Here is a 10,157-nt window from a genome sequence, read left to right on the forward strand (position 1 = left end):
CTTAAATCTAGTCTCATACACTCTCGAGCTTGTTTACAAAACACATTACCATTCGAATTTGGTTTGTTTAATAGTTGAGCCTAAGTTTAGGCTTGAACTTGGCTCGATTGTTAAATAAATGAACATAAATAAGTTTATTCCTAACACATAGTTTAATTAAGGATTTTTACATAACACAGAAGTTTTAAATTGAAATTTTGGGTCAATACACAAATACTTTAAATTAAAATAATTTTGGATTTAGAATAGGTATTCTCAGCCCAAACCTGTCTTTTCTTATTCTTAAGTAAGTGCATTAAAATAGACCGAAATAAACCAAAATGATAACAATAAATGTTATATTTCAGCTTTTACATATTATATAGAATATAATAACAAAAAAAAAAAAAACAACCCATCATAATTTCATGGGAATGAGATGCCCAAACAGATTAAAGATTTAAATTTTAAAATTTTAGAACTACATAAAACAGTTTAGAAATTAGAAGACTCCAATTTCCATGGAGGACTTGAATTAATGAATCTAGCACCCTTCAATTATTTAATACATCATGTAATGTGAGTCATGTGCCACACTATTGGCTTTACCATATAATATACTAGTGAGACAAAACATGAATCGATTACACCAACATAAACATAAATTTGAAGACAAAGCCATTAGCAAGTTTTTAATTGTATGCCAAGATTTTGGAAGACAACCCAACCCAACAAAATTTGACATAAGAGGAAACGATCAAACGAATAGCTATATTACTAAGGGTCCATTTGGATTGAACTTATTGTTGCTGAAACTGAAAACTGAAAACACTGTAGCAAAATAATTTTTAAATGTGTAAATAGTGTCGTGGGACCTATGAACAGTGTTTTTTTTCCCTACACAGTAAAATCATGTGATTTTACTGTTCATGCGTAGGGAAAAAAAAAAAAAAAAAAAGCTTGAAAACGCAACGCCACTTTCAGCCACTTTAAGCCCAATCCAAACGCTCACTAAAAGAACTCAGAATCCTTTATAACCTCAGAGTTGGTTTCTAAAACAACATAGGACTAGGACTCACAATTCAAACCGTCCGAGACTGAGTTAACAAAACTCTCCCTCTCTCTGCTTGTAAAAAACTCAACTAATTAATAAATTAATGTGATATTACATAAATGAATTTATAAATAAAAACTCTATGTTAGGTACTAAATTAACAAAATTAACTATTTCACCCGTTTTCCATGGTTAAACCTCCATAACCAATTTCGAATCTGACCTAGTAACTGTGAAAAATCAGCATGACACACATAATCCTTATGACTTGACCAAATGGAGCTTATCAATAAATTTTATATATATATATATATTTGGGACTTCAATTGGTAGAATTAGAAAGTTGGGACTTTTAGCGAGAGAACATTTTTCCCAAAAGGTTTAAAACTATGTTATATTAACTACTCTCTCTTATCATTATTATTTAATGTGGGACTAGCTCAATCTAAAACATGTCTAACTAATTGCTTGAGGTGAATTTTTAAAATTTATGCTGGCTTTTCATGAAAAAAAAAAAAAAAAAAAAAAAAAAAAAAAAAATTAAAAGTATAAGAAATCAGTCTGTGTAGTCTAATCCATAAACCTATCAACTATTAAACTTATTAGCCGTGCAAACTGCCTCTTTTCTCTTCATGACTCTGAGGAAACACTCAATGAAACTTGAAAGAACACATGCAGCATATGAATAGTTTTGTTGGAAAGATGGCCTCTGTGAAACTCGAAACCGCTTCTGCTTCTTTGGTTGATATTGCTGCAACTGTTGCAATGTTGGTGCACTCTGCAGAACTAGCTTGACCTCTCTGTGATTGCAAACGATATATTTTTACATGAAGAAAGAACTCGTGCGTGCCGCATAAGAATGGTTTTGTTCAAAAGAGGGTTGTTCGTCATCAAACTCAAAGAGCTTTCTCTTATTCTGGGTTGGATTTGGCCGTGACATCAAAGTGGTGGCCTCTGCAGAACTATCATAAAGGTGTGAACTTGTGTCTATAGGTGCGTTGAGGCTAAAGAGTTGTTGTGGTTCAAGGATATATGGCATGCAAATATGCAATTTGAACCTACAGACTCAAAGGAAGTCAGTGATGCATTTAGATTAAGCACTTAATAGAGTCTTTCAAGTTGTCATAATTTGCAAATTATTATAAGTTTATCCTGTGATTTTTTCCTGTAACTAATCAAAACACAGCCACGAATAGTTATTTGCTTATCCCAAGCCAATACTTGCAAACCGTGGTCAAGATTCACACAACCAATCTCACCAAAAAAAATAAATATATGGTTTCATTCATTTGCTTTAAGCAACAGATGATACCTTACAACATCCTTTATATGTCTAACATTACTATTTAAAAATATATAAATATATATCCTGTGAAATGTTGTACATTTTCCTTGAATACAATTTCAAATGGCATCCCCATTCCCTAGTTTTTGTTTTTTTTTTTCTTCTTCTCCAGTATTGTTCTCTTATTCCTTTCAGGCACAATGAATCCTCAGACAAGCAGATCATAATGGTTCCTACCACTGTACAGTAGCCTCACAGCTTTCCTGGCTTTCTCTTTTCTTAAAGCCTTGCTGAACTCAACTCCATACTCTGCAATGGGAATAAAACCAGAGCTCCATCCACCCTTTGTATGCTGCAATTCAATTGGACAAGACGATAATGGTTAAATTAGTACATAAAACAGTACCTGCTTACAATCAATAAGTGAAGGGCACAGGGCATTGATCCCAAACACCAGAATATGCACACTTGCTTGACCATGGAATCAATGCATAAAACCATGTCAAATGTATTATCCAGAACAAAACAAGTACTTACAACCTCCAGATTTCAAGTTGAAGACCTCCAAAGACCAAAAATATTACCTGTGTCCCATCTCAATCTCAAATCCTCACAGCTAGCTTAAAGACCAAGAGATGGCACTTTTTTGACAAATGGAACACATGCCTTTATATAACTAATTCGTCCTCTTTGTATGTACAGAAGTTTCTTTAGACTTTATTATAAATGCCCAAACACAGATGCACCAACGATCAATACCAAATGAAATCATATTCATTATTCAGCAATACTATTATGATTATAATAATTTGGGGGGAATGCAAGTTCTAAAAGACCATGCTCAACCAAAAATTGAAAATTTTAAGACGCTTTATACCAACTAATACATATATAAGCACCAATTTATATATCAAAATTGTTTAAGGGCAAAAAATATACCTCATGCTCTGGTATGTAAACAATGATTGGCTGCCTACACAACTTTGACAGCACCTGGCAAAGACAAATATACCTAACCTTAAACTGGTGCACCAATTCTGGTGGAAGAAAAAGTCTTGATAATAAGGACTAGTTAGACTAACAGAAAGGACAAATAAGAATCGAAAAGGCACTAACCAGTAGCTCTGACTCTCCTCCCCAGAAATCAGGTCGTCCAATTCGTTGGCAGTATCTACAGAAAGACATTTATTAATATGCTGAATAAAAGTCCAACTACAAGCATAAGCTAAAGCATACTTCAGAACACCAAAAGTCGAGAAGAGAACATCCAAAACCAGAAAAAATAAATAAAGGACTTACCGTTTTAAGGACTCATCGACAGTAATTGCAATTAGTGCTTCTTCATGCTGGCGGCGTTCATTATCATTTTCACATATAACCTCCTTCACAGCCATTCGTAATTCATCTACGTATGTATGCAGGAAAAGTTTGTATTAGGATTTTCAGAAATTAATCCTAGCACTCTCTACAGATAAACAAAAGAGAAAATCCTTCTAAAGGCTCAATCATCTGGTTAACATTTTATAAGAGTAATTCTTAAACTATTAAAGCCAAGCAGAATTCCTCACTCCTTATGCTCCTTGCATGAAACAAAAGATAAATAAACTTTCTTTTTGTTGGTTGACTGCTATGTGAGTTAAAGAATAAGCAAATATAGACATTTCTATATGATGAAGAGATACAACACAACATAACCAGGCTACAGTGAGAGGTCATCAGATAGACGATGCTTGAGAGATGACTAAACTATGAGCAACAAAAAGAATTGAACATCCAAATTAACAACAAATTCTAGGCAAACCAAAAACTAATTTTGCTGATCTCACAAAATGCACACTGTGTTGTGAGCATGGCAGTTATCATTCTGATATTAGGGAGCCATAAATTACAAAGCTAGCTCCTGAAGAATAATTAATGAGGAGAAAGTACACCACCTATCAAGCACATGACCTATGCATTCACACTGATGAACAGTAGCCTTGAGTAAAATATAGAGAAGTTTTTCAAAGCAAAAAACAAATGAAATAGCTCCCTTGATGCGGGACACCAACTAACCAAGTTCTCAAACTAAAAAGACTAGCATCCCACTCAATAAGCTTTCCCCCCAAAAAAAAGAGTCAATTATAGTAGAATTGCTTTGCAAAGACCTCCTACCTGACATATACTACGTCCTATGATGCCTAGCAATGATAAGTGGTAATTACATCCACAATCAATTTATGAGTTCACCACAAGAATTGTGAGCATCTGCTTAATTTTCAACCCTTCCCCCCCCCCCCCCCCCCCCCCCACAACCCCAAAAAAAAGGGGAAAAAATAAAATAAAGTATGAGAAGGGGTTAAGTCTAGCAACCTTGAACTCATTCATCAAATTAAAGAGAAAGTGCCATAGCCATTAATTAATAAATACATTCAGATGATGCAGAGTGGAAAAATCAGAAAAAAAAATTCATCATGAAAGACTTTTTTTATTATTTTTAATTTAAGTTATTTATGCTCATGATTGGCATGTAGCTAAATGAACAAGAACATATCCAGCAAACCTGCATTCTCTCTCTCTTCTCGTGGGTTTAGAGAAATACTCTTGTTGAAAGCCATTCCTTTGACCTTAATTCATCAATTAGAAGTTAGTATAATAGGCAATGAAAAAGTACTCTAGAGTTTAATTGAACTTCAGATATATACCACAAGGATGATGGAAACAAGTGTTTCTTCCAGAAGAAACTCAGATTCCTGTAAATACTAGGAAAAATTTAGGTACAATTACTTAATTGTTGTACCTTAGTTTTCTATTTAAATTCAAACACATGGCTACTTTGACCAATGCAGCACAAACAATATTATCTTTCCCAAATACAATTGAATTCAATGCAGCCATATGCTTGAATATAATAGGCAAATCAAAAGTACAAGACCTAAAGAACCATACCTAAGTTTTACCCTTTGATTCTAGACTAAGGAGAACTAATATATTTTAATCAAATCCCAGACCTACTAATGGAAATAGATATTGAACTGTTCTACATGATTTTTTTTTTCATAAGAAACAAAAGAAGACAAACACTCTCACTAGTTATTAACCATTCATAATTCAAGGATTCAATTTTCTAATGAATTAGTATAAAATAAAAAATAAAAGTCAACAGCTCCTTAAAAGGTTGAAAAATAAACAAATATTTTCAAACTACCAATTATACACTTCTTTAATTTTAATCTCTTCCTATTTTTTGCTCCGCAAGGGACTGCATGCTTTATGTACTAAATTCCTATAAGGCAAAGGATACATGAATATTTACAATAAATGCTTCCAATTATGCATTGTCATTCATTAACTATAATAACTGTAGTTTGGATGGAGAGTAATTGATTTTTCCAGTGCGTATCTTCTTATACAAATTAGTTGAATTAACTATTATCTTTGCTTTGGTTGTAATCGCAATACAAATATACTGTCTTTTTCTTATCTAGGCTAAGTGGATTTATCCTTTTTTGTTGCTATTCTTTTCTTGGATGCAATTCTTTACTTTGAGCTTTCATTTAAAAGATAAATTTTCACTTTCTTTCAGCTTTTAATTAAAACAACCACCAAAAAATTACATTGTATAAATCGATATTCACACTTTTGGCTTCTTGTATGGTTTGCCAAAGTCTGTCATTACAGTCAATGGATCAATTTCTAATAACAACAAGATTACTAAATAGGCTATTGTGCCATCATGTCATTGGTTTCTTTGCTCTATCCCAACCTACAAGCACTAACTGCAAGCTCAAAATGCTAACTTGATCACAAACCCCAAATACTAATTCATTTGTCCTCTTGCTGCCAAACTTGGCCAGAAGTTTGGACTCTGAGTTTACATCAGTTTCCAGCTATGCACAACCACTACTTAACTCACTCTATAACATTCAAAAACTTAACTCTTATTACTTATCATAATTCAAATAAAATTAACTTTAAATTTAATCTGCAGAGGGTAAATATTACAAGAACAATCAACAAATAAAGATATTACCAGGGCACGAAAAAGACAGCGGCCATCTCCAGTGACTTTCTGAACTGAATAGCGCTCAATTTTCTTCATAGCCGGTGACCCTCTACCCCTGTTAACCAAAATCATATGAGAAAAACATAACTATCTTAAACACCAACATAGCTAACATTTTTTTTTATTAAAACCTATCCCATTCACTCCATGATGATTGTTTTTTTTTATCACTAAGCCAAAACACTAAATGGATTACCTATTTAAACACCATAATAAAAATGTTGAACATAGAAGTTGTGACCCAAAAAAAAATCCCATATATAATTCAACTAGGTAACTCCATTGCTGAAGTGACAGAGAATAAAGATTAGTTCTTTAGTTTTGTTTTTGTTTTTTTTTTTTTTTTAGGCTTACTGTGATGGTGCAATTCTAGCAAAGAATCTGTGGCTATTGTCTCCAAGGAAAGTGGCAGTTGAGCATGTTTGAGAGTTCAGAGTTGAAATTGAAGGAACAGGAGAAGAGACCAACTCGAATTTAGCAATCCCATGTTTCAGCTGCTCAAGAATAACCTCTGAAAGGTACACAAACAAAGGTACAAACTTTTTGAACATACAACGATTAAACGGAACATTGAAACTGAAATATGAAATTTTTAACAATAGAGGATGATATGAGAGAAGTTTAAGAATGAAATTACCATTTGAAAGCTTGATGTCCGCCATGAATTCAAATCTACTTTTCTAGTGTAAAAGGAAAGAGACACCGTAGATAAGGGAGAGAGTGTTGAGATTTAGAAAAATAGAGCCGTTTTGGGCTCAAAAAGGAAACGACGTCGCAAAGATATTTAGGGTTTGGTGAAATTACGAAAAAAAAACCCATGTGTAGTTCACATTTCAAATTAAGTAATGAGTTTTAATTTTATCAATTAAAGTCTAATTGTGTTTTTAAATAATGGTTTCTATGTCAGATTTTCGTCCATTTTACACTAGTAATGAATGAGGGTTGCTAATGATCGGGATCTAAAGACAACAACAATTAAGATTTGGAGGTTATAGTGAATGGTTTGATAAGTTTCAAGAGATGACAATAATTTAAAGAATGTTTGGGACTACAACTCAACTTAATCAATGAAATATGAGACCTTAGCATGAAAGATATGCGATTTTGGTCTGTTTGGTTCAATTGTTGAGCTAATCTTGAGGGTTTGAATGATGGTTGTGGTAAAAAAGTATTGGAAGTTGTGGTTTATTATGGGTGCAAATGGTTTTGGGGTTTGATTTTAGAGGTGGTGGCCCAACAAGTTTTTCTAAACTATGGGTGGATTTGGCCATGGCTGACAATTATGATGGAGTGGTTTGTCTTGAGGGTTTGTGATTGTGTGTATATGGGTTTCTTCAATTTTTGTTTTTAAGTGTGTGTGTTAGAGGTGAGCAAACACTTGAGGCACCTAACTCACCCACTCAGATTGGGTTGACCATAAGAGTTTTGGTCAATTTGATAGTTACAAACTTGTTAAATCGAATGAAGCTTTATCTCATTAGGTTAAGTGTCAGGTTTCCCATTTAGAAAGTTGACAAACTCAACCTGTCTAATGGCCCACTCAGTCATCACCACTCGCATGTCGTGTTTCCTCTTCAACAGATATCTTGAGAACTCCATTGAATCTTCTAATATATTGATGATCAGTAGTGATTCTAGCTCCAGCAAACTCGATTATGTAATGACACCTATATAATTTACCCTAAACTTGAATCTAAACAATCCATGAACACGTGTGTGTGTGTGTGTGTGTGTGTGTGTGTGTGTGTGTGTGTGTGTGTGTGTTGGGGGGGAGGGGTGGAGGAGGAAGGGGTTGCTAAATAGCCTCTCTTTATGTTTGGTTTAAGAAGAAATTGTGGGGAAAAAAACAAGATTATAGTTGTGAATTTAGGATTTGGGGTGGTGTGTTTATGGTTGAGAATGTCATTTTGAGGTATGGGATTTTTAAACTTGTATGGTATTTATTGGTTCACAAGAAAATAGTGGTAAATTATCAGATTTCAATATGATACATACATACATATATATATATATATACACTAGTTGAAGGCCCGTGCGTTGCATGGTTTTTGTAGAATATATATAATTATTATAACCAAATAAGTAATTATTATAACGAAATGAATAAATTGCATTAGTATAACAACCATCAAATATAAAATGATAGCATCTTAATACAAAATTATCTTGTAACATACCAATTGTGCTATTATAATATCATTTGTAGTTATACGCATCAAACTATTCGCATATGAATATTATATCTAATGAATTTACAATATAAGTGATTTGCAGTATTGTTAACAATAATATTAATGATTAAAATCTTTAGACAAAGTAACATAAAATTGATCACTTTTTAAAGATAGAACTATTCAAGGAATAAAACCTTTGTTCTAATTAAAAAAAAATTGCAAAGTTCTACATCTAAATTACAAACCTTTCTTTGGATGCTTGAAATCTTTCTTGACAATTAAAAAATAAAAAATAAACAGATTTTTAAAAAACTAAAGTACCATATAGATTGCAAAATTGTATGTAAATTTAATAGTCTATGATTGGAATTTACTACGACACCTTACATATATATTGGACAACAAAATAATTAAATTGGATCAAACCATTAAAATATGAATTAGATCAAACATAAAGAAATTACCCCCTCAAAAAAAGAAAAATATAAGGAAATTAGCTTTGTGGGGGGGGGGGGGGGGGAAAAAAAAGAGGCCCATTCCAATATCTATACTGGGCCAAGGGCCCAATCCATGGAAAAACCCCTCCTCGGCCATGGAAAAATCTCCTCGGATGGATATAGCCAAGGGTAAAAGAGGTAACAGACCACCGGTGGCGAGACTCTAGATCGTTCCACAGGGCAGGGAAAGCACGAAAGTAGAGAAAGACAACAGATAGAACGGAAGCGTCTAAGGGAAGACAGTTTTTATTGTATTCAGTGCCTTGTGCCTGACACAGCCATACTTCTCTATCCTTACAACCACTCCCCATAACTGGAGGTAGGGGCGAATGGGACAAGTACCTACCCTAAGGACCCCAGCAAGGAGGAGGAAAACGACTATAAAAAGGGGAGTAAAGAAAAAAAAAAAGGAGGAGGGGGAATCCCCAACACACCGGAAGCACCAAGAAAAGCTCCTTGGATTCTGCCGAGGACTAATTTTCTTTGTTAAATTTGGCTCATGGGAAATACCTTGATGGTCGTCATTCACACACCAAAGCCCAGTTCTGTAACCCACCCTCTACAAATTCATTGTCTAGGGCTCCTTGGGCTGGAACCACATAATTGTTGGGCCTGGACCCCGAATCGGGACCCTACAAGTCTAAACAAAAGGCAACAAATACATAAAACGTATTTAATTGATTATAATAAAAAATTAGAGTAAAAAATACATACCTACATGATTGTAGGTAGAAAAATGGAAGCCTGAATAAAAAAACTGTACAATAAATTGGAGAATGAAAAACTACACCAACTAACTGTGTATATATATACATACTCCACCTAGAAAATGAGTCCAAGTAAAAATCAAATACGCTAAACTCCTTGAAGTTACCTAATCAAGAAGTTTAGGTTAATTACATATTAGTTTTTTTTTTTTTTTTTAAATACTTTATCCCAAAAAAAATAGTTAACGTTATTAGCTATTGTTCTTAGATTTTTTTTTTTTAATTTTTTGTTTACGTTAAAGTTAATACCCAAAAAAAAAAAAAAAAAAAAAAAAAAAAAAAAAAAAACAACAACAACAACAACAACAACATACGGGAAGTAGTATGTTTTTTTATTTTTTATTTTAGAAATACAC

At 33.3% G+C, this 10,157-nt stretch overlaps 1 protein-coding gene across 2 annotated transcripts; it reads right to left on the reverse strand.

The window, feature by feature from the left end:
- Nucleotides 1-2,288: 2,288 nt before the first annotated feature.
- Nucleotides 2,289-7,165, reverse strand: LOC126692301 (OVARIAN TUMOR DOMAIN-containing deubiquitinating enzyme 3). 2 transcript variants are annotated; one of them, XM_050387860.1, is made up of 9 exons: nucleotides 7,001-7,165; nucleotides 6,718-6,874; nucleotides 6,331-6,418; nucleotides 5,003-5,050; nucleotides 4,861-4,924; nucleotides 3,618-3,723; nucleotides 3,435-3,489; nucleotides 3,258-3,311; nucleotides 2,289-2,670 (listed from the first exon to the last, which is right to left on the reverse strand). In XM_050387860.1, the coding sequence occupies exons 1-9, from the start codon at nucleotides 7,023-7,025 to the stop codon at nucleotides 2,527-2,529; spliced, it is 741 nt and encodes a 246-aa protein (XP_050243817.1). In that variant the 5' UTR covers nucleotides 7,026-7,165; the 3' UTR covers nucleotides 2,289-2,526. The 2 variants fall into 2 exon arrangements, with proteins under 2 accessions (XP_050243817.1, XP_050243818.1); XM_050387861.1 differs by lacking the exon at nucleotides 5,003-5,050.
- Nucleotides 7,166-10,157: the final 2,992 nt, after the last annotated feature.

This window comes from Quercus robur, chromosome 7, assembly GCF_932294415.1.
Source record: "Quercus robur chromosome 7, dhQueRobu3.1, whole genome shotgun sequence".
In the NCBI taxonomy this organism is placed as follows: domain Eukaryota; kingdom Viridiplantae; phylum Streptophyta; class Magnoliopsida; order Fagales; family Fagaceae; genus Quercus; species Quercus robur.

Coding starts and splice junctions, on each gene's coding strand:
- LOC126692301 (XM_050387860.1), bottom strand. CDS start 7,025: ATGGCGGACATCAAGCTTTCAAATG. Junction 6,875..7,000: donor GGACATCAAGCTTTCAAATG/GTAATTTCATTC, acceptor TGTACCTTTCAG/AGGTTATTCTTGAGCAGCTG. Junction 3,724..4,860: donor AGAAGAGAGAGAGAATGCAG/GTTTGCTGGATA, acceptor ATACATACGTAG/ATGAATTACGAATGGCTGTG.